At 28.1% G+C, this 25,814-nt stretch overlaps 1 protein-coding gene across 1 annotated transcript in view; it reads left to right on the forward strand.

Moving 5' to 3' along the window:
- LOC113385757 (myosin-IA-like) overlaps positions 1-25,814 on the forward strand; it is a 47,461-nt gene that overhangs the window by 18,237 nt on the left and 3,410 nt on the right. The window contains 19 exon segments of the mRNA XM_026623598.1: positions 18,560-18,666; positions 19,965-20,160; positions 20,266-20,485; positions 21,607-21,822; positions 21,927-22,326; positions 22,402-22,481; positions 22,978-23,177; positions 23,281-23,431; positions 23,509-23,667; positions 23,752-23,837; positions 23,910-24,029; positions 24,115-24,229; positions 24,231-24,277; positions 24,358-24,501; positions 24,603-24,688; positions 24,691-24,856; positions 24,933-25,035; positions 25,210-25,451; positions 25,529-25,624. Of these exon segments, the coding sequence (XP_026479383.1) occupies positions 18,560-18,666; positions 19,965-20,160; positions 20,266-20,485; positions 21,607-21,822; positions 21,927-22,326; positions 22,402-22,481; positions 22,978-23,177; positions 23,281-23,431; positions 23,509-23,667; positions 23,752-23,837; positions 23,910-24,029; positions 24,115-24,229; positions 24,231-24,277; positions 24,358-24,501; positions 24,603-24,688; positions 24,691-24,856; positions 24,933-25,035; positions 25,210-25,451; positions 25,529-25,624 (2,934 nt within the window).

Here is a 25,814-nt window from a genome sequence, read left to right on the forward strand (position 1 = left end):
GGACAAATACATTTTTCGCTCACTTTTAGACTGTAATAGTAATAAAATTGGATTTATACCATTTACTTATTAAAATCTATTAATGGATTCATCAGTTTTAGAACAAGGATGTATCCAAAAGGAATTGAACCATCTCTACTTTTACCATTCTTCAAATAGGGATACCCATTTATTTTATTATTATTTATTATATATTTACTATTTATTTATTGACTTCACACGCCCACCAAAACTTTAGTCTAAATTTTTTTTGGTTTATTTGGTATATATTGTGTAAATCTGCACCTACACTTTGACGGAAACAATTCCCCATATACCATTATTATCTACTGGTCATATTAATCTGCCGCCGTAGTTAGGCCACATAACATTTTTTTCGGAAAATAAAAAAATGATTGGAATCAAAGAGTGGAGAGAATATTTATAGTATCTTTTAAGTAAGAATTTTCATATAGTTAGATAATGGTATTTTACCGCTTAAAAATGACAGTTTTACACAAAATTTTAAACGATCAATTTGACCGGCGTTGGCAGGTTTAGTGTTGATCAAACTTATCAATAGTTTTCAAATCTTATCGGTTCTTGTTATCAATATTACTTTGATTATTACCAAAAATTCTTACTATCGTCAATGTTTATTCAATAGCCAAAACAATTACAATTTCTTAATTGAATTATTTCTATTGTTCAAGAAACATGGGACTTGCCTTAATGGTAACGAGTCAACACGTGCACAAGATATGTGTCAGAGATCATTTGCATTCTTAGTCATTCTTTACTACTACTGAATTCTTGGTACTGTTTGAATACGTCAATGCTCAACCACACTGCAAAAATTAATTTTCTGATGATGAAGAAAGACATGCTTCATTGAATAATATTCCACAACTTCTTTTTTTTAATCAAAGTATTTTACATCTTACATCTTGTAGTACTTTAGAGTACTGGCTTTGTTTTCCAAAGCTCTAGTCTATTTTTTTTTATTATTAGCAAGCATATAAATCTGCAAAAATTTTGTTCTGGGTAAATGACTGCCTAAACCTCGACAAAGTCCAAGTATTGCACTTATTATTTATCAAATATTGATAATCTGTCCGTTATCAGAAAATATGATTATAGAGTGCTGAATTTATTATATCTAAATTTAATTCTTTCCTGTTATCAACGCGTGTTTTAAGTTCAATGTGTAAAAAACGGTTTTAATTTTTATTTACAACATAAGTTTAATATTTTTAGGTAATTCGAAAATAATTGGTGAAAGATTTTGGAATGTTAAAATGACTTTCTTATGAACATAGATAAACAAGTAAAACTACACATTTCTCAACATTTTTGTTACCAAAATTTACTTGAATGCAAATTACAAATAACGTTTGATAATATTAATTTTGTTAATGAATTTCAATGTAAATATACATTTGTATTAATTCATAAATTAAAAAGTTATTAGAACGTGAATGTAGTTGATTAATAATAAGTTTAAAAAAATCTATAATAATTTTTATTAGCTTTTTTTGTATTAATAATATATTTATTAATACATTATTATTATTACTATATAGTCATTTGTTTAATCGAAAATTTTCTAAAATTAGTTGAATTTTACGACGGTATTTAGTATTTTAACATTTTATATTGCGTTTCAGTCGAATTTTTATTTAATACGAAGTGTTCTTCAAATATTTAATAGATGAATTAATTTATATTGATGTGATCGTTAAACTTTTCGATAGCTATTGAGATAGTTTGCGCAAATCAAGTTTATTTGGAATTTATTGTTGAAATTAAATTTATTCAAAGTTAAATTATTTTTGCTCTTTTATATTTTTCACACGCCTTGTCATAACATTAATAAAATGAATTTATATTTGCCTTATATTTTTTTAAATTATTTGTAATACCCCTACTTCTTTGGTACTTATCGTAGTACTAATATAGATAATTTTAAACTACGGAATCTATTCGAGTTATCTTTATTATAAAATACTTCTGCACGAGTTTTGTCTACCAATGAGTGACTTTATATGAAGATTATTTATAACTGTGAATTTTAGCATGATGTTTTTTTAATGTGTGCATTTTGTTACATGAGCCCTGTCTATTAAACTTTATGGGCCATTGGCCGGTCGGGCGACATAAAGGTCATGCGCAAGTTGCTCTTTTTACCTTCGAGTGTTGCAGTAGATTTCTGCCTTTAGGGGTTTAACAATTTACCATCATTACATTACTGATGATAATTTATATAATGAACACAAACTTTTTATATTTATTTCGAAATGCATGTGAGATACTGAATAAAAACAATTTGTCTGTTATGTTAAAGTTTCCCGAATAAGTTTTTCAAAGCTTTCTGCTAAAAGTTGTTCAGTTCATATGAGAATCGTAATTCACAGCTTTCATTCAAGCTTCAATTCCGAATCAATTTATTTAATAGTCTGTGAAATCGAAACGCATTTTCTTTAAATAGAAATGTGTCTGTTCCGAGTTTGTATTGTTTTTAGGGTTTAATTAGTTTATTCAACTCCTTGAATACGAATTAGACCATCTGGTTCTCACAGCTTTATTCTTGTTCTTTATTTACACTTGAATGTTTTTATCAATTCCCTTGTAGTATAAACGAAAGAGCGCCAAACATTTCTTTGGCAGGGACAAACATAATATTCTGAGAAAGTTTTGTGTATTTTTTTCTCGAACTTGCGACATTTACTTTCGATATTTTCGAGTTTACTTGGTAATATAAAATGCAAATAGATCAGCTCAATGCCAGACAGCTTGGTTCGATGGATTTGATACTTGAGAGAATTTTTGCTCACATGGTGGAGGAAAAGTGAGCTTTTAAAATAGAGATAATTATTATTAATTTATGTTGTCTTGAGTGGATAAATTTCTTCTACTTACATCTTTGTTGAAAAGAGATGTTCAATGCAGGCTTGATTTGGGACAAATTAATGGCAAAGACATTTTGATTTTGCCGTAAATTATATTATTTCACATATATAAAGTGAGCGAATAATTTAATAACAACTGGTATTTTTTTTAAAAAAAAATTTGCTCTATTTTGTATTTTTCTACTACAGATTCTACTTGCTAACGCTAGATAAACTAATATATTTGACACATATTTTGTGAATAAATGATATTTGTTCATAATATTTATTGTACTCATAGGGAGTTTTGTGTGCGATTTAATAAATGTAGGGTGTATTGATTTATTTTATTTGTAAGTGTCAATTTCTAGCATGTTGACTTTGCAATAGACACTTCTGAATTACCAATAGGCCCATATGGTTATCATATGGTTTGCTATGGCAAAGACTAAAATTGTAATGTTGCATTATTGTTGGAAAGTTGGAAACTTTATGTTGGTAACTCTATGCTGGAAGAACCATTTTTGTGTCATTTTTGTGTTAATACTTGTTGAAATTTAGATTATATATATATATATATATATATATATATATATATATATATTTAATTTGAGTTAAAAAGTCGGGCGTTACATCAATAAAAATAGTATGAGAGTTTTTAGAAATTTATTTATTTAAAATCCATAAGTTTCGGTTAGCATCTTTCAGTGGCAATCAATTTAACTATAAAAATCAAAACTAAAGAAATAATATGTAATAAATTTCATATAAAAACAATTGGAAATGGAATTGTTTTTCTATGAAATTTCTTACATATTATTTATTTAGTTTTAATTTTTGGCTGGGTGAGCTAGGTTAAACTCCAACTCCATTTAGGAAAGAATAGTGTGAGAGATTTTTCATTGCCCTTTTACACTGCAGGACCCGAAATATGCTATTTTCAATTGGAAACCTATTTTTGATCCATATCTCCAAGTGAAAATGAACATCACTACTGAATGATGCCATGCTCATGTTCATGAGCTTAACCAATACTTTTATATGTATAAATAAATAATATTCAAAAAATATTTATTATATCTAAATGATAGTTCTATATGACTTAGAAATGCAATTTTTTCTACAGAGTTATCTATGGAAAATCACATATGAGTTCATGAATCGATTATCCACACCTTTTATCGTTTCAGTAAAACAACAGCGTCAATATTTTTCATTTGTTTTTCATATCTGGTGTATGAATCATAACTCTTCGTCCCTCGTCTCTTCTTGATATTTAATAGAAACGAGTGTTTTCGTGGAATTGTTGGAAAACATCTATGAATTATCATTATTACTCATGATTTCTCATGCAATTGATAATTGATAAATTGTTTATATTATATCAATGATGGAAACTATGTTGCGCTTGCATTCTATAATGGAAAATTTAGTATTATGAATGTTATAGCTATAAATTTTTGGAGAGTTCACAACTCGAACCTGATTTTATTTTATTTATTTAGTAGTTTTGGTCAAATATTTGCACAAATATCTATATATTGATATTTATATGTCAATGTGTTATTTTACTTGTAAATATCCTATATGTTAGATCATATCATGCGTACAAGTCTTATGTAAGAATAAGAAACGCTTTTACTTATGCAGTCAGAAGTGCATAAAGTTCACTCGTGTAGTAATGTTATGAAATGTAAACCGCTAGTGCTGAAAGGGAGATTAAGAATATAAATATAAATATAAAGATGATTTTTCCATGAATTAATTCCAACTGGTAGTTTTTCTCCACAATTAGAATTTGTCCAGAAAAAGATCCAATAAAGCTGAAGCTGGATCATCTGTTATCATTTTCAGCTTTGACAAAAATCACAAAATATCACGTGGAGGAGGAAGGGTAGTAAGATATCAAGTGCATTTATTTTTTACCTGTTTTTTTTTTTTTTAATCCAAACATTTCCAAAAAAATAAAAAAAATACAATTTTTCTTGGAACTAAAAATATTCGTGATGTTTGGGTGGAGGGGGTAATTTTGAATATCACCACGTATCACCAAAAATCCTTAAAAAATCGATCACGTGATTTATGAACGCGCCCCCTTAATAGTATTTTCATCTAAGGTTTCTAAGAATTGGCATGTTTTTCGTTCAAAAGAAAATGTCAATTCCAATTTGAAAAGTTGAGAAAACTTATATTCATATTACATATAAGTTGAGAAAACTTATATTCATATTACATATACGAATCTTTACTAGAATAATTAATTCAGCTGTGTTTTAAGATCTGTATTTCAAAAAGAAAATATGAGATTTATCACGTACAATCCATATCCAATTAATTTATGTTTATATTTATGCTTCAATACTGTTTCATTTATATTATATACACAATTGTGTAGCAGGTTGAATTTAATAACTTAGCACAAAGGTATGTACAGGAAATAAATCTAAAACTATTTTTAAAGAATGCAATTTCTTCCTTTATTAGTTCATTAGCACTGATGACTATAGAAAATCTTATTGTTAGACAAGTTAATAATTGTTACAAGTGAGAGTTAGGATGTAAGTGAATTTCTTTATTTAGAGACGGAGCTAGATATATTCCAGAATGTAATTTTAATGGTAATATAGACTTTATTAGATAATTTTGCAGTTTACAAAACTATTTTTTTCAATTGACATAATAAGGCATTTTATAGCATAAAAATTGAAGGACTTAAATTGTTGAAATGATTTTGACTTAAATTATTAGGCTCAGAATTTAATGAAATATTATTACTAATCAAAAACCTTATCTTTACGACAAGATAAGTGTTTTGCACAAAATTATTCTGATACTACATTTAGTCATATACTATAATTTTTTAAGATACCTACTATATTGCATTAAAAAGTCAAACTTTTTATGTGCTATACATGCACAAATGATTTACTGCCGATCTGTAGTATGGATATCAATCTAAAATCAAGTATAAATGAATTTAAGTAAAATTTATTAACTTTAGCAAGTTTTGGGTACAAGCCTTTTGAGTAATAGAATGAAAAATGTATAGTTAATTTTTAATTTAAATGGTATGAAAATTATTGATGATTCTAGCGATCTTTTTCCTAAAATATTCGATTTATTGCTTTATTGCCTTTATAAGGCACAACAATTATAACGAATGCATTTGATGGAGTTGGTCACTTTGCTGCATAATTTTTCCAAAAATGATTAACCTGAAGATTTATTTTAATACAAACTAAATTACCTGCTAGCTCTATATTTATTACTATTATCAGGTGCACGTTCAGAGTGACTGATGATTGCAAGATAATCATTTAAATTTGTAATCTTATTGAAAGCGACGCGATGTCCATTTCCTATAGAAAAGCAGAATTAAATAAGATATTTTCTTGTCACTGATAAATTGCTTACTGTTTTATGTTCACCTGGATTCGGTTCATGAAATTGTCTTTGGTGGTAAGATGATTATGGACTGGTTTTAGGATTGATCTTCGATTGAACTTAAGATACATGAACCCAGTATGGTCGGAGAAAATAACAAAAGTTAGTGGAGCATGATATGTGCCTTTGTGCAAACCGATAGATTTCTAATTTTATTAACAGGTATTAGGTAAATCATAAATATTGCATAAAAATGAAAACTTTAATTATTGCAAAGAAAATCATACATGGTCAGTTAATAATAATTTTGTGAGCAAACTTTTGAACATAGTATATGCAGTACGGAGCCCATAATAGTATAAAATAATAATATGGATATCCTAATATTAGTACAAAGTGATTAAAAAATTTAATCTTGTAGTTATTTACTGGTACCTTACTCTTACAACTAATTAGTTACTCTTACAACCATACGTATATTCACATACCCATTCATGTATTTAAGATTTAATGTAAGATTTTTAATCTAGTAATTTCAAGAATTTCTTGTTCATTAGTATAGAACGATAAGGTAAAAACTTCTGAATAATATTCGAAAAGTTTCTGGAATAGTATAAACAATGTTTGTTGGGAGGCTAATTATTAAATTATATATGGTATATATTTTGACTGTTTGATAATATTAGTTATAACAAGACAAAAAATGTATATTATATTATAATAATTTTAAGGGGGTATTCTAGTGTAGAGCGATAAATTTTAGGTCATTTTTAAAGTGTCGTAAAAGAAAGCAATGAATGTTTTTACTATCCATTTTTTACCACTTGTTTATTAATATCATTAAAAAAGTTGGAAATTGTAAAAACTGGCAGCTGATGAAGTGGGTGGTCTCAAAAAATTGGCACCTCAGTCTTGACATGATTTCAGCCCTATTATTAATCCACTAATGATGTCGCAATCGCCCGAACTAGCGATGAGTAAAAAAAATTTTTTACAAATTGGCGACTGTTTAAAAAAAAAGTGTTTCTTTTACTGTTTTTTTTGAGTTTCGCGAATTTTTTAAAAATAGTAAAAATTGGAATTTGGGGATTATCCTAGTTCGGGCTATGGATAAATCTATTAACAAGGCTCCCGGAACATTTCAAGTGAATCGGTCGATTAAAACTCGAGAAATCATGTCAACAGTACTGAAAAAGTCTGCTCTGAGAAAAACGCATTTAAAGTTTTGCGTGAAGCCAAACCAGTATGGAGACCGAGTCAGGAAAATGCCTATATCTCCGAAAATAATTCAAATTTTCAAAAACCTTCTCGTACCTATATTCTTAGATAGAAACTTTGAAAATATGAAATAAAAATAATCGATTTTTTTTTTAATTTCTACACTAGAATACCCCCTTAATATCCTTATGAAATATTTTTGGCCATTGATTTCTCTATATCCCTGATGTGGCTATTAGCGCCTTTCCCATGTGCACGGTGCATACAAATCAAAATCACTTTATTATGACTTCGACATAAAAAATCACTTGCTTTCTTATGAATGGTCTTATACAAATAATCAATAAAAGCAACTGTATAACAAACTCTATGAATAAAAGTTAGTTTCCTTGAAGCTATTAATTTGACGGCCCAATGAATCATTCTATCGGTGTATTATGTGATACTATAAATATTCAGATGAATCAGCGATGGGTAATATATACGAGATATATAATATAATTGCAAGTTGCATTGAATCCGCGGATTCCAGTCAAATCAATGACATTGGGACCATTGCCGAGGCGAAAGTGCATATTAGGTTGCATTTAATTACTGCTAATAATAATATATTGTAATTGAATGTAAATTACTTATATTATACCAGACGTTTTTCTTTATTATGGTCTATATATAGCATCAGCTTGATATATTTAACTTTTCGTAGGGTAAGCTACAGCAATGGGCCGAAAATCGAAAATGAATTTTTTTTGCATATATTCGTGTTTCAGAGGTTTCTGAACATTTTTGCATACCAATACAAAAAATGGATGTGTGTTTTATATGTCCACATTTTTTCGTCCACGTTTTTGGAACCATTTCAAACATTTGATCCCTATTGATAGGGAGATGTGCTGATTAGTTTTTGGCAAAGGCAGATCTAGCGCTTACAGAAATATGGAGCAAAGAGTGCAATAGAAATATTAAATGAAAACATTTAATATTCTCGAATATTTCGTTACAATACGAGAAGTTCCAGCAATTTGCTTAAAGACACTATGCCATACACCACTAGTTTTATTCAGAATTGACAATATTTACATAAATATTTTAAATTTTACTCAGATTTGATATATATGTTGAAAGCCCTAAATTTCTTCTTAATCACATGAGTTTTAAGCTCGTAGAGGACATATAAGTAAGAAAAAAAAATCATATCAACTAAAATTTTTGTGAGTTTTGTTAGTAATTATCTTGTAACATTCTGTGATTTATAGTTAATATAATAAATATAAATGGTATACATATAAATAGCTCCAGGTAGAGATGGAATTTAATTTACACATGTGTCCACTCTTCATTAATATCAGCTAAAGCAGAAGGTTTCTGTATTTATTCTCTTGAATTAATCTCTTTTTAACACCTTTCCTACCTTTTGAATCATCTCTGTTAACAAAAAGAAATTTTAAATTATATATCCTTGTTAATAAGGGCTTATATCACACTTCATGTTACGGGTATGAGTTTTGATATTAAATATATGTATCAAAATTAGTAACGTACACAAGACACTTAATTGGAAAATAAATAACATAATTGTTAGATAAATTTCTAAGTTTACTTAGGCTACGTTAACTCGTTATAAAAATTATTTAATGTTACCAAATTAATGTGTATTTAGATATAGGATAGGCTTTCAACACACCCAAAATGAAGTCTGTGTTTGCTTTACTAAAAAGTAATCAGAGAATATATACATATATATGGAAATATGTATATATATATATATATATATATATATATATATATATATATATATATATTTGTGCGTATCATTTTTATTAGATGTTTTGCTGGAATATTTTTACCTGTTAAAATTGGATGTTTCATTTTATTGAATTGCATGCATAATAAGCCAAATTAATTATTTAGATTTGAAAGCACAACAGTCATTTTGCAAGTCTTATGTTAAATGCTTATTAAGAATAATAGGGGTGGTACTGCCTTAGGGCAGGTCCGCGAGCTGTGTTAAACTCCAACTCGATTCAGGGAAGAATAGTGTGAGAGGTTTTCCATTGCCATTTCTCATCACAGGGCTCGATATGGGTTATTTTCAATTGGAAACATATTTTTTATCTAAATGAGAACGAACATCATAAATTACTACTATGAAATTAATATACATATGCACCCAAGAATCTTATTAATTAAAATGAGCTATCCCAAGTTGTCCAAGTTTTAGTAATATTGCTATTGAGTTTAAGTGGTTTTTGTTGGATTATATATTCAAAATGTAAAAGTTGATGGTCATATTCTAAATATTGTGTTGATGTAAAAAGTTGATTCAAGTAATTTGAATAAGCTTCTCTATATTCGGACATTCGTTCATTCGCATCTATAAAAAAACTAACGCATTATTTGGGGTAATGGGTGCTGATCATGTTAAATACCTATATGTATGCATGTAGACAACAGACTCAAATGGAAACTTCACATCACAACAAAAATCAAAACTATCAAATCCAAAGTGAGGAAACTTTATTGGCTTATCGGACATAATTCAAAGTTAGCACTCGAAAACAAAATCTTGATTTATGAAACAATAATAATTCCTATCTGGTCATACGGAATAGAGCTTAGGGGCTGCTCTAGCAAATCTAATATGGCATTGGTACAACGGACCCAATCAAAACCACTTAGCATGGTGACAGGTGCACTCTGGTTCGTGAGCAACAAAACTCTACATGATAATAAACAAGATTGACTAATCATCATCAAAAATTAGTAAATCACCTTAATTCAGTCGTTGCTCCGCTGTTCCATACACCCGAATTGAGAAGAATGAAAAAATTATGCCCAATTAACATGATCTAGTAAAATTGCATCAAATAGTGCATAACCACTGGTGTAACTACTATGTAGAATTATATTTTATTAATGTCGATCAAAATAGCACATAAAAATATAACTAATGTTCTGATAATAATTAAAAAAAAAATAATGTGGGGTTTGTTAATTGAAGATTTCATATAAATAAATTTTAGCCGAATTATATAAATAACGTGTATTAAAGGTAAAGGAGATTTGAGAAGGTAGTACAAGATGCTGACTATTCTTACGTTCCAATTCCAAAAACATGCATTGCTTTTATTTTAGTAATTTACCAAAAAACCTCAGTGTACGATGCAGGCCCAAGCATGCGTGTATTTTTATAGGTTTCACACGTGGATTTGAAACGGGGTTTACGTTTTGTTATTCTTAACCATCGCTATTATGTGCGTATGGTTTTGATTACAACTCTCGCATTTCTTATTATGAGGAGATAGCATTTTGTATATAAAACAATATAGTGTTTCCATATAACATCTGAGTTCTTCACGAAAACAAACTAAACCACTAAATTGTATGGCGTGTGTTTCATTTTCAACATTTATTAACGTAAACTGTGATGAGCTTTTATTAGGCCAATGTGAAGTTAACAGTTTATCATGCGTGCGTGCATTTTTCGAATGAGGCTTACGCATTGATAGTGACTGAAATACATAATAATATATGACTTTTAGCAGATCCGAATCTATTTTTTATGTTAAATATATTGAGGATTATTTAGTGCATGCAAGATTTTTGAAATATAAAAAATTTTTAGTAAATGAAAGGGAAGAATTCTATATCACGTCGTTTTCCCACTTTATTTCTTTTCTTTGCAACATTTAAGGCAATTCTACTACATTTTCTCTACTAAATTTTATAATAACAATTGCGCAGAGAATTCCTTATTTACAGAAAACACGACTATCTCATATAGTTTTTTTCTCAATAGAATAAAATAGATTGAAAATCAAACTATTTATTAGAAATTTTTAGTAACATACATATCGATAATATTTCATTCTGATAATAACTTTAAATTTTGGTATTTTATTTGAAACTATCTAATTAATATTTTATAATTACTTCTAATTAATAGCATAATTTATTTAATATTGTATAGTTTATTTTTTCTATTTTATGGACACATCTAATATATATATATATATATATATATATATATATATATATTAGGGTGGTCCTCAATATGGATATTTTTGAATTTTTTTTCCCAGGGACTCAAATGCTTCCAAAATGATAACAGAAAATTCTCTGAAAGTTTTAGCTTTTGATATTAACTTCTGACAATCAGTACCAATCTGTACCTTCTAGACAATCTGTACCACAGAAAAAAATTAGAAAGTTATTAATCAATTTATTAATTTGTACCAATTTTGCAATATTTGCAATGTTTGAAATAACTTCAATATAAAGTTCAGCATAATAATTAATCAATTTTTTGAGCTAATTGAGATATCATACATATATAATTCTAAATGCAAAAATTATATGTTTATTATTGGATTTTTAAGGAAAAGGTAATCAAATATAACAGTGAAACTATAAAATATTGATAAAAGTATGGTAAAACTATCGTACCTCTATAAAATTTGGTATGCAAAGTTTTAGACAATCAGGTACAAAATAACCTTTTTTATGTGCTTTTGAAACTTACGACGATATTTTTTAACATTCTCATATAATTTTAATAAAAAATATGTTTAAAATTCCAACTGCATATTAACGTTCAAAGAATGTTTCGATTATAGTTTTTTTTTTCTTTCAAATATTGCAATATAAATTATTGATTTAAACGACTGATTAATTACATTTTAATTTATCGATTATTTTTGACCAAATTATTCGCATTCCATTAACAAAATATTGAAATAATTTTAGCGCGTCATAAGCTACTAATGAAGTGTTTTGTATTAATTATTATAGTTGATTTTTTTATTTTTAACTAGTCTGACTAATTAAAAACTTGTCGGTGATAATTATTTTGTCTAGTCGATAAATTGAATGTTGATAAGTGCATTTATCAGATAATAAAACAGAATAGAAATGTAATTGATCTAGTTTTATTATATATATATATATATATGTATATATATATATATATATACTCTGAAATCTGAATGTGTTAATAAGCATCCACATAATGTTTTCCCTGATTTCACCTATATTGCGACATATAATGATAATAATGATTTACATATACCCATGAATATTTACACATATTAGTGAGAATCAATAAAAAACATATTTTTTATGGAAAATCATATGTTTTAAAGTGAAGAAGCTCATCCCTGTAATTGATGCATAAAATTAGATACAACTTCTAATAATTAAAATATTTCAAATATAGATAGGTAAGCAACGGTTGTCTTTCAAGTTAAGAAGTATCATCATTACAGGTCATAGCTCTTTTAAGTTCTGATTGCTGGATATTAAATAAGAAAACTAATATATACGAAAATGTAAATTTTATATTATTATATAGGGGGAAGTCCTGTAACGCCGGACGGCACCTAACGCTGGACACTCAATGTAAATATCTTCATCAACCAATATAAATGTTATTTTTTATGTTATACTGTAATTTTTGCCTGTGAAAAATAATTTCATTTTTTGTTCAATAAGCCGTTGTATTGTTATGGATTAAAATCAAACAGCATACAATCAATAATTTGATTAATAATTATGAGGAATATGTTTATAGATGTTAATGTTATTTATAAATAACAAATGATATTATTACAAGAAAATTCTGATAAACGTTGTTTAAATTGATTGTTTATTAAAGATATCTAATTGTTTTATTTGAACAACTATCTATAAACAAGAAACGTTTTTAGTTATGTTTGGTTAATGACATACATATTAATTATTGATATACAAACTTTCAGCTTTTATAGTTTGAAAATTATTCTTTCATCTTTATATCATACTTGTTTTTTTTATTTTCTGTACTAATTCCGTCGATAATTAATGGCCTTGCGAATAATAAAACAATAGAATTTGTTCATTGAGATAGTTCACCAATCTAAATAGGTTATCTTGCATTGCTAATATGATTTCATTGAGTTTATATTTGTAAATACAGAAGATCGTTAGATGTTTGATAAATTGCGTGTACGATTTATAAGAATCCAATATTTATAAACAGGAAAAAATATACATGAAACAATTCACAATATTTGGATTTTGTTATAAATCTTGCGTGTCATTACACACGCAAGTATTTATGTTGATAAGAATAAAATGTGAGAACAATATTTTATATTTGAAGCTAAAGCTTTATTTTTAATTGTTGTAGTTATATGAAACTATATACATTTTTCCAAGATCAATATTGCATTAATTAAAATTAAATTGTTATTTAAGTAGAAAATAAATATGAGTTACTTTAATTATAGAGTATCTATGTAAAGACAGATCTCAAATACTCAGTGATCGCTCTATATTAAAATCGTTCAATTATGATTTATCCATATTGTGCATTAGGTGTAAATCATATCAATATGATTTATAGCAAAATCAACTATTTCTAATAATCTGGTTATTATTCTTTTATTATTACACTAAAAAGCATTATTATCTCAAGTTGGCCAATTTCATAAACTTCAGTATTAGGAGAGATTGGGTACGGTTGTGCCACTTTTTTTTATCTGCATTAGTTTTATCAGTTTATCATTTAGCCGGGACAAAAGTAAATTAAATGGTAATCTGAACATTTGTCTATGTGAAAATTCTGAAATTCTATCCTTAAATATGATGAATTAGTCATAAAATCAAATAATACAAGATATAACTAACTAAATAATAGTCATAACACACACCCCCAGGACGGTTGTGACAGGCATAAAAATAGGTTAAAAAACAATATGTAGTTATAAACAGCTTGTTCAAATGATATGTATTTTGCCACGCTGTTATAGAATTTATATTAAATTCTTCTTGTAGCTGTGGACTGCATTATCAACTGATTTGTTGATATATTATGTATTTGTTGCAGTTCTTATTACAGTAACTGATTTGTTAATAATGTTGTTTGTTGTTAATTTAATAATAAATGTTGTTTTGCGGGCTTTACTTTTATAAGTGAACAATTAGTTTTATCAAAACACTTCGTTACCCCCCTCTTCCGTGTAAAAGCTCAATGCCATGAAGATTGTCACCTTCATGGCCAATATAATAAAACGAAAGAACGTCCAAACATAATAACTGAAATTGTAATAATAATTCATCACACAAATATTAGACAACTGTTTGCATTTCCATATGTAGAACCGACTACTATTAAGTCAATTTAGCACAACAGCTTATAGGACTCTCACGTTCTGACTGCTGATCAAAAATGATACTAATAAAAAAAATATTTAATGATACTTTTGATCATAATGCTTATCCACTATGGAACAACATAGCTAACTATAAACATAAATGTTTATTTACACAAGTATGTCATTGTCTATACATTCATGTCTAAGACTTCATAACAAATAGTGGTATTAACCACGTGTGACCTCTCTTGCAATAATTTCTTCAAATAATGAATAAAGTCGCTGCATATTGTTAAAGAAGTTCCGATCTATTAATTCTTGCTGCTTTATGGTCATGTTAATTCTTGCAACATCACATATCAATTATTTTTAACAAATTCTGGTTTTTGATTCATAATAGTTTGACTGAATTTATTAACCGTTATTGTAAATGAAAGTCTTTAGTAAATATTTTTGAAGGAATATTTTAGACAGAGGTGTAACAGTAAATATCGAATAGTGTTGCGGAATTTATTATTAACTTGTAATTTGGAAACGTTATGCTAATAACCGGGTCTTCAAATGAAAGTAAGTTATTAAATATAAATAGAATTTGATTCTCGAAATATGCTCTAAGTAATTTTTTTTTTCTTTTCCTGGCGCTAAATTGTATTGACTTGAAAAAAATTGTGGTAATTTGAATCATTCCTCATTTAATTGCAGTAATTATATATTCGATGCAAATACTAGTACTATTATTAATCGAATGCGTGCATTAATAAATTCATAGTATCAAAATTTATTTTTAGCATCAAAGTCAAAATTAAAATTTGTCTTCACTGACACGGATGTGAAATTCCGGACTAATATGATTATTTTTGGCTTTGACACCGCAGATTGTTTCATTACATAAATAAAAAATATGTGATAAAAAGCCACTACGCATATTAGTATTACTATCTAAAGTAGTTTCAAGCCATGAATATCACTATTTCCTCAAATTCTGATGCTGACCACATATTGAGATTTATCAATAATTTTAAATAATTATTTCAAAATAATTTATTTTTAAATAAAATTCAGTAAAAACTAACTACTGGGTTTGCAATAGCCTGTAAAAATAGAGTTAGCACTATTAGTGGGCGTCACGTGAGGCTTTCAGGGGGAGGGTGGATTTGATAAAAAATTACCAAACATCACGTGTGGGGAGTGAGGGGTCTAGAAAGATATCACACGTATTTATTTTTTACCTGAATTTCTAAAAAATTGAAACATCTTTTAAAAAAACGATTTTTGTAAATTCGAAAAATTCTTTCGAAAAATTTCACGTGACTAAAATTACACATGATGTTTGTTAAGGGGGAGGGGTAATTTTAAATATCACGACGTATCACCAAGGGGGAGGGGGTCCAAAAATCTCTAAAAAAATCGGTTACGTGATTAATAGATGCCCTTTTATATTTTAAAAACACTTAAACTAAAACGCTCCTAATTTGATCTGCAAAATCACACTTAAAGAATCATAAACTCATTAATTAATACTCAAGAAAAAGCTAAGAAAAGTAGTAATTTTCTTTCAAATAAGGGTTTAGTCGAGTATAGTATTTTGTTGCTTTCTTCCATATTTTTCTTTTTAATATTCTAATTTTCTACTATATAAGCATTACATGAGAAATATATAATATTCATTATTTGCGATAAATAGCAGTATACAAAGATTTATACGTAAAACTATGGTTTGTGATAATATTAATATAAATAATTCGTTATGCGATTAATTATAATAATTATAAAAATTAATTAATTCATTTATTAATACTCTATATTAGTTATTAGGCTCTATTATGAACTTGGTACATTTTAACCTTGTGTCGTTCCTAAATTTGTTATTCAATTTTATTTATTTATAAAATAAAGCTTGCAGATTATTACATTATTTTTGAAGATTAAAAAATGTGTATTTATGAGTAATGCAGAAAATTAGTATCAGAGCTTGTATCTATATACGACTAATCGTATCTATATAAGACTAATAGTATCTATTTAAGACTAATTATACATATAGAGGAATTAAAAAAAAATATTGTTAGCTTAATGTAATGGATCATTATGATTATATAGGTATAGGTTAACAAAATGACGAAAAACATATAATACCCATAATATATTATTATAAATTTATAAGCACTGGGTTGAGCTTTACTTTACTAACATATTAGTTTTGCAAACTATAAGTTTTCAGATTGTTTGAAATACTAATGAGCATTAAAAAAATTAACGTGTAATAATTAAAATTAACTTTGTAGATTTATTTGTGCTTGCGTACTTACGAATTTTATATTTACATTATAAATGAAATTCCTATTTTATTAATTTATGTATAATTAAAATGCATTTAAACTTGAAACAAGTGACTCTGAATATAAGCGTGGATACTATAGGTTGATGGAATTTGCTTTTTAAACAACTTGCCTTTGTGTTTTATTTGGTCAAATATTTCAATGCTTTGATAAATGATTCGGTTTGAATACAAACAATTGTTTGGGAGACAATTGATGACTTGTGGCGTATTCCTTGCACGCATATTTAACGGTACTGCACCAAGTACGTTAATCACCGCCCATATTCTAAAACCGTTTGGAAATAGTGCCGAATCAGACTAATAATTATTAATAAATAATTAATTTAATTATTATCTGTATTTTGGAATGCACTTTGATTTTGGTTTGGTTTTACCTGAGTGTTACCTTGAAATCATTTTTGTTTCATATGCATATATGCTGTTTATCTATAAGCGCAGGATTATGTTTTATCAGTGCATACAAATTAATATTAAGATATAACTCATAAAGATTATTGAATTTCATCAGAGAACAAGAAATATAGCAACTGAAATAAAAGTGATCTCATCGAACCGGTTTTTGGAAAATTATCGTCGCTATCATTTCGTTAACTTGCACTTGGAGGATTACGCTTTCTAGATAGTAATAAAAATCATTGTATTTTTGATGTTATATAATTTATATCTTCATGTAATTTATAAGCCCTAAATCTAGTCATTAGATTTTTAGATGTTCTTGAAATATTCCAGGAATTAAAACTTCTATTTTATTTCTAAATTTATGATAATCTTCATTTTATCGACTATGATAGGCTCGTGTTGAAATGAATTATTTTTGGGCCCTTTTAATGGCAGCTTCTGAACAAGATATGGCTTTTCCATATCATAGACATAGTAGGTTTTATATGGGTAATTTATTTTATATAGAGCTGTAAGATGAAGAATTATTTCATCTCGATGATGAAAATTCAATTGTCATCGAGATCCAATTTACATCGTAAGATGTAAAATTTTATCCTGAATGATTTTTGTCTAATATATTTTGAATACAGATAAATAATGAATAGTATGGCTAAATGTTCATCGGAGGCCAATAAATAAAAAAATGAATAGTAGCTTTATATATCAATATTGTATGAATCTCAAGAACCTAAAAAAAATCAATAATGCATCCAGCGAGAAGCTTTTAATTATATAATTTTTTTATTCATTATAGACAATCAGAAATACAAATTTTTATGATTCATTAAGTGATCCAATAAAATGTCATTTAGAGATCTCTTCCAGTGAGGAGATTCCCATATAATAATCTGTGTTCCAGTGAGGAGTAAAAGAAACAGTGCTTTAATTAAAAAGTTAGTAGGTCTTGTGGCCATTTTTTGAGCCTTCTGGTTGGAGCATTTTTTTTTTATTAATTGCATTGCTGGATTTGGATATTTGTCTAATTTCATATGGTTTTTGATTATATATATATTTTTTTTTTATCCCAGACTCTATAAGAAGATTATTACTTTGCAACTTTCAAAATATTAATTTTAATATGCCTCTACTTGTTATAATTTTCATAATTTTTTTTGTATATTTTTATATCAGTTATTAAGATATTTAGATAATTAATTAATTTATTTTTATTTCAGATACCAGCACGCAAATGTTTACACCTATATTGGCGAAGTATGTGTTTCGGTCAATCCTTACCGGCCCATGAACATATATGGAGCAAACTACGTCACACAATACAAAGGTATATTTAAATGCTCATTGCCAAAAGAAACAAGATAAATAAACATCTTGAATATTATTGTTCTTTCTGAATTTGTCTTCTGCATTTGGCATGGTTAAATTTAGCAACGATAAATAATACTAAAATGTAAAATTTTTGACGAATTTCATGGTAAATAAGATTGAACGTTTGGTATTGAATTTTATGCTTTCACAGTTGCGCCTAAAGCTATATCTAATACTTTAACATTTTAACCTGAAGCGAAATTCAGTTGGTTTGAAACCAATTATCTTGAATTCAATCAGTCTACATTTTTCCTTCTACTTTCTCATTTCAATCAATAACTTTATATTAACCAAACTTATATAAGATTTCAGTACTTATTTGAATTTTGAAGAGTATAATATTTTGTATTAAGTTTGTACGCATACAAACTTATGCATTATTAAATGCCTTGGAATTCACGATAATATCAAAGATTTTTTTTAATCGATATATTATTTTCATATCTCAGTCAGGCAAGGGTGCCCGGTATAAGAGATTATGAAACAAATTATATATTTTATATATACATATCATTTATTTCATTATACATTAATTAGCCCTATATTTAAAATATCTTTAAATATCTCTTTAATCTTTTTCGTCTTCAATTTCTTTATAATATTTATTTATTTTCCTTTTGAAGTTATTGTCATCACTGGTCATCTTAATATTGATTGGCAGTTTATTATATATTTTTCATGCGCTCCATATGACATTTGCCCTTAATTTCTTCTTTCTATTATGTCCAATGTGAACATTTCTGTGTTGTCTAGAGTGTTCATATTTAATTTTTTATTAATTAATTTAATTAATTTATCTCTATTGTAGTACTTATTTTAATTCAGTTATATTTCATTTTTTGTATTAATTGGCATTTCTCTATTTTAATTGTTATGTTGTGAATGAATATTTTTTCTGTCTGTAAGTACACATTCTATATCATAATTGATAGTTCAGTTAGAATTTTGTAATGAACTGGTTTTTCTATGAATTTACAATTTTATAGCTAATATCAGATATGGCTTTCAACTTTCCTCCAATGCATCAAATTAAAAAACCGTACGAATTTTTGTCTTAGAAATATGTTGTTCTGATTTCATGTTTCTTGTCTTTATTCTTCATAAGAATACCCTGGCATTTTTAATAGAATTGCTGTGTTCTACAGACATTATTGTATGGCAATACAACCTTTGTGTTTTTATTTATTAACCAATTTTAAGTGTCATTGTCTTAAAGAATATCTACAAAGCTAATAAAAATAAAATTAATTTTAGGGCGCGAGTTGTTCGAAAATCCTCCCCACATTTTTGCGATAGCAGATAGCGCTTACAAGACTCTGAAGCAGAAGGAAACGGACACCTGCATTGTAATCAGCGGAGAATCAGGTTCTGGTAAAACAGAAGCCTCCAAAATTATTATGAAGTACATTGCAGCAGTAACTAATCAGGGGCAACAAGCGGAAATCGAAAGGTAGGTTTTTAATATAAATTCTATATATAATGTAATATATAAACTTTATATGGTTTTCATCATGAATTTACCGATAAATCAATACCTAAAGTTAATTCTTTTTAGGGTAAAGAATGTGTTAATTCAGTCAAATTCAATTTTGGAAACATTCGGAAATGCCAAAACTAACCGCAACGATAATTCATCCAGATTTGGAAAATATATGGATATCAGTTTTGATTTTAAAGGCGATCCAGTCGGTGGTCACATCACAAACTACTTGCTTGAAAAATCTCGAGTTATTCAGCAACAAGCAGGAGAAAGAAACTTTCACAGCTTTTATCAGGTATGGATTAACACCTCCGTTTCCAACCTGTAGGGCGCTCACCCTCTTATAAGGGGGCCTGACTCTTATAAGCTGGGGCGCCTACCTCTGCTTCCAAAATACTATTTTCAAAAATGAACTATTTTTTTTAAATCATACAAAAATACAAAAAAATAATTCGTTTTTATGCATATTTTGAACTACCCGTAGGGTAAGTTATTGTAATGGGCCGAAAATCGGAATTGAAAATTTTTACATTTCTCGACGTTTTGAAGGTTTCTGAACATTTTGGCATACCTCAGAAAAAATGGATGTGTGTGTGTGTGCGTGTGTGTGTGTATGTATGTATGGATACAAATTTTCAGTCACGTTATCGGGCGCACGGATCAACCGATTTGAATGGTTCAAAAAACATTCGATTCCTATTGATAGGAAAAAGAGCTGATTAGTTTTTGGCGAAGGCAGGTCTAGCCGTTTCGGAGATACGGAGCAACGAGTGCAGAAAATAGAAATCGACTTTTTGAGAGAACGGAGTATCCGATTTGAATGATCTAAAAACATTCAATTAGTAATGATTGGGAGAAGTGTTTATTAGTTTTTGGCAAAGGCAGACCCAGCCATTTTGAAGATACGGAGTTAAATATGTAAAAAATGGCAGTTTTTGAGAGAACTAAGCGTCCGATTTAAATGATTCAAAGAACTTTCTGCTTGTCTTAAGAAAATAATTGATTTTGGAAAAAAAAATGTATTTTTTTTTTTTTTTTAGTTTTTTTGTATATCGAAAATAATTACATTGTTTATATTACAATACAATTACAATATTTATAATAATCTATTTGAAAACATTCAGTATTCCTCGAACATTTTGTTACGGTACGGGAAGTTCCAGCAATTTGCCTTAAGGCACGATGCCATACACCCCACTAGTTTTACATAATATTGCATGATAATTTGTAGTCTGATAATATCAGTTGAGTACTTATGAAATTGAATAGTTGAAAAAATTAAGGGGGGCGCAACAATAATTTTATTGGAGCGGGGGTGTGCAAAAAAGGTTGGAAATCACTGGTTTACCATCTAATATCTAGTCTAGCTTTGTAAATGTTGATTCATATTTTAAAGTGACTTGATCTTTTTTTCAGTTAATAAAAGGATCAGTCGAATCTGATTTGAAAAAGTATAATCTATCAAGAGATCCTGCCTTATATCACTACACTTCTCAGGGCAGCGCGTCCAATGTCGATTCAATAAATGACAAAAGTGATTTTAAAACCACTTGTAATGGAATGAAAACACTAGGTTTTTCGGTTGACGAATGTGATACTGCATGGAGAATTGTTGCTGCAATTTTGCATCTGGTTTGTACAAAATACTTACAATTACTTGGAACAACAATATACATGACAACATTGTTAAATTGTATTTTTCATGAATTTGTAATTATAATTTGAGTTTATTTTAGGGAAACGTATCCTTTGCTGCCGACCAAGACAAAATAGTAATATCTGATAAAAAGCAAATGAACTATGTCTCAACCTTACTAAAAGTGACGGACCGTGAATTGAACGAAGCCCTAACTCAGCGCGTAATCGCTGCCAGAGGTGATGTTATGCGCAAAAATCACAACTTATCAGAAGCCGAATACGGACGAGATGCCTTGGCTAAAGCTATATATGTTAAATTATTCACTTGGATTGTTGAGAAAATAAATAATGTTATTCAAGTTTCCCAAAATGTAGAAACTCGATACAATCGTGTTATTGGGGTTCTTGATATTTACGGATTTGAGATCTTTGACAATAACAGTTTCGAACAGTTTTGTATTAATTATTGTAATGAAAAATTGCAGCAACTGTTTATAGGTGAGTAACAATTATACTCTAACAAGTAGTTGCTGATTGTCCTTAATATTCATTTATATTTTTTTAATATTTTAGAGTTGGTTCTTAAACAAGAGCAAGAAGAGTATAGAAGGGAAGGAATCGAATGGAAAAATATTGATTACTTCAATAATAAGGTTTGTATAATGTTTTTTTAGTTTGTGTTGGAGTTTAAACTAGTTTCGAGTTTCTGAAAGTGCTCGATATTCTTTTTACTATATGTGGCACACTATTATAAATGTAATAATGTCTATAATTTTGTCTAAAAATAATAGATCACGACTACAAATCTATAACAATTCTTTACTGATATACTAAAGCAACAAAATAAGATAAGATATACAGTTAGAAAATAATTCATTTTTTCAGATTTCAATTTTATCAGACCATATTACAAATGTTTAAACTCTATTTTGATCTAAGTAATCATGTGAAATTTGATAAGTAATTCAGTAACAACATATGCAAATTAGATAGAAGTTGATGATGTATTATGATGATTTTTTTTAACTTCAAGTGCTTTTGATGACCAAGGTTTTATAATAAACATTTAGATACCAGACGTTTTTTATTATACCTGTATCATATAATGATATGCATTATTTTCGAATCAATATATTTTCACTATTTTAGGTGATTTGTGACCTGGTTGAACAACCTCATGTTGGCGTAATAGCAATTTTGGACGAAGCTTGCTTGAATGTAGGAAAAGTTACTGACGAAATGCTCTTGGAAGCGATGGATAAAAAATTAAGCGTACATGCCCATTATTCGAGTAGACAACTTAAACCTATGGATAAACAATTAAAACACAAAGAACATTTTAGAATAACGTATGTATTGCATAATTGTACTAATGAAAATCAATCGTCTTAAGTTATTTCTATAAAACTTTAATTATACATATTTTATTAATTTGATTTACATATTTTTTAGCCATTATGCAGGTGATGTGATATACAGCATAAAAGGATTCTTAGATAAGAACAAGGATACTCTGTTTCAAGATTTCAAAAGATTGCTGTATAATTCTTCAGATCCTATAATTAAAAATATGTGGCCTGAAGGAGCATTGGACATCACCAAAGTAAGAATAATTTAAATCATTTTAAATTTTGCTTATATAGAACTACTAATAATCTTGTGAATGTATTGATTATTTAGACAACCAAAAGGCCGAAGACTGCCGGAACACTCTTCTGCAATTCAATGTTAGCTTTGGTCGAAACTTTAAGTTCAAAAGAACCATTTTACGTTCGATGCATTAAACCAAATGACATAAAAAGTCCGACTATATTTGATGACGAACGATGCAAACATCAGGTATACAGTAGTTATTGTATTTATTTAAAATGATAAAAAAATATTATTAGTAGTATAGTTATACTTAAAAAAATGTTTTTCAAGGTTTCATATTTGGGTCTCGTTGAGAACGTAAGAGTACGTCGCGCCGGATTTGCATACAGGCAGAGATACGATCGATTCCTAAAACGGTTAATACCAGTTTTGCTTAAATTAATAAATAATGTACTGAAATTTCATGAAATTAATAAATTATATTTTAGATACAAGATGATCTCTGAATACACATGGCCTAATTTCCGTAATGGTAATGATAAAGACGGCACTCGTGTTCTGCTGGAACAGAAAGGTTTTGGAAAGGATGTCAAATATGGACATACAAAATATTTATTAGGTACCTCATCACTTAGACAAAAATATTATTAGTTAAAATTTTGCCTATGAAATTGGTTATTAATTTTTTTTTTCAATATACGAAAGGTCACCAAAAACACTATTAGCATTAGAAAAAGCTCGCAATGAAATGATGCCAGGAATAATAATTCTGATTCAGAAGCAAATTCGAGGATACATTTGCAGAGAAGCAATACAAACGTATGAAAGCGGCTCATGCAATTATCAAATTCTACAGGTGCAATATTAAATTATAAAATTTTCTTATCATTAGTTCTTATGTGCGCATGAAGTTTAAAATTTTTTATTAAAATTTAGGAGGTACAAACTGCGTAGTTATGTAAGCGAAATGAATCAAAAGTTCCAACATGCCGAAAGAATGCGTGATTATGGAAAAAGCATTGTTTGGCCAAAACCACCTCTCAAGGGCATTGAAGAGCCTTTGAGAAAAATTTACCAGAGGTAATTACAATAACATAAAATATTAACTTAATATTTTATCGTGAGTTTTTTTTTAATGTCGATTTTAACTTTTGTAACAAATTTGTAATATTCCTTACAAGGTGGCGATCGTATAAGATTCTAAGCTGCGTACCGAAGGAAGAATGGCCTCAATTAAGAATAAAAGTGGCTGCAGCTTCAGTTTTGAAAATAAACGAGCAGAATGGGGTCAAAATCGAAGATGGCTTGGTGATTACATGACCAATCTTAATGAGAATCCAGTTTATAATTTATACAATGCAACCGTACATAATTTAAAGAACACAGACCGATTTTCAACAGTAATGTTCTCTTGCACCGTCCGCAAATTCAATAGGTAAATTTTCTGCATTTGATAATTTCGCACTAGACTCATACTTGGGTGTCTAACAATTTGATGTTTTACATTTCAGATTCAATAAAAGCTGATCGTGTTTACTAGTCACAGATAATTCATTTTACAAAATTGACGCAGTAAAGTTCAAATCAATGAAAAAACCAGTGCCAATTCAAAATGTAATGTACAATAAATTTATTTTGATGAATACTGTCTTAGAATTAGGAACTAATAATCAAAAATTGATTTTAATTATTCTTATTTCAATAGTTTTATCATTCAAATGTCTAATTAATTATTTATAATATAATATTTAAAAATAATAATCTTTAACAATCTTATTGTTCCAACAGATTGCAAGCGTGTCTGTGACTAATGGCCCTGATCAATTGGTGGTAATACATTCTCCACTTGGAAATGATCTCGTTGTATGCTTGTTGCCAATGGCTACATCACCAATGTCATCATTAGGAGCTGTAAATGGAAACTATGACTATTCGATGACAAATATTAATAGTATGACGCCTGGAACTAAATTATATCCAGAGGATCGTGTTGGAGAATTAGTAGGAGTTTTATGTAACAGATATTCCAAGTAAGCGATAAAGAGCATCAAATGTATATTATATTTCTTAAGTTTTATTTCAATAATAAATATTCTCTTATTTACAGATTAACTGGTCAAGAATTAAGAGTGAATATTCAACAAAGCTTTCCTTGCATGTTAGGTAATAAGACAAAACATTATACACAAGTATTTCACCTAACGTACAAACACCCAACATTTAAACATACAGGACAAAGTATTGAATTGCAACTTCCTAGTTTCCAAAATAGCAATGGGAAAGATCATTAAATATTGTATTTATAGCTCATTTTGTATAATATTGTATATTGTTTTAATATTTTATTTTAAATTAGCTTTTCAATCATAGGTTTTTAATGGAATTTTATGGTG

The sequence above is a fragment of the Ctenocephalides felis genome, unplaced genomic scaffold (assembly GCF_003426905.1).
Source record: "Ctenocephalides felis isolate EL2017-DRISC unplaced genomic scaffold, ASM342690v1 CF-g0.4_SCAFFOLD_00845, whole genome shotgun sequence".
NCBI lineage: Eukaryota > Metazoa > Arthropoda > Insecta > Siphonaptera > Pulicidae > Ctenocephalides > Ctenocephalides felis.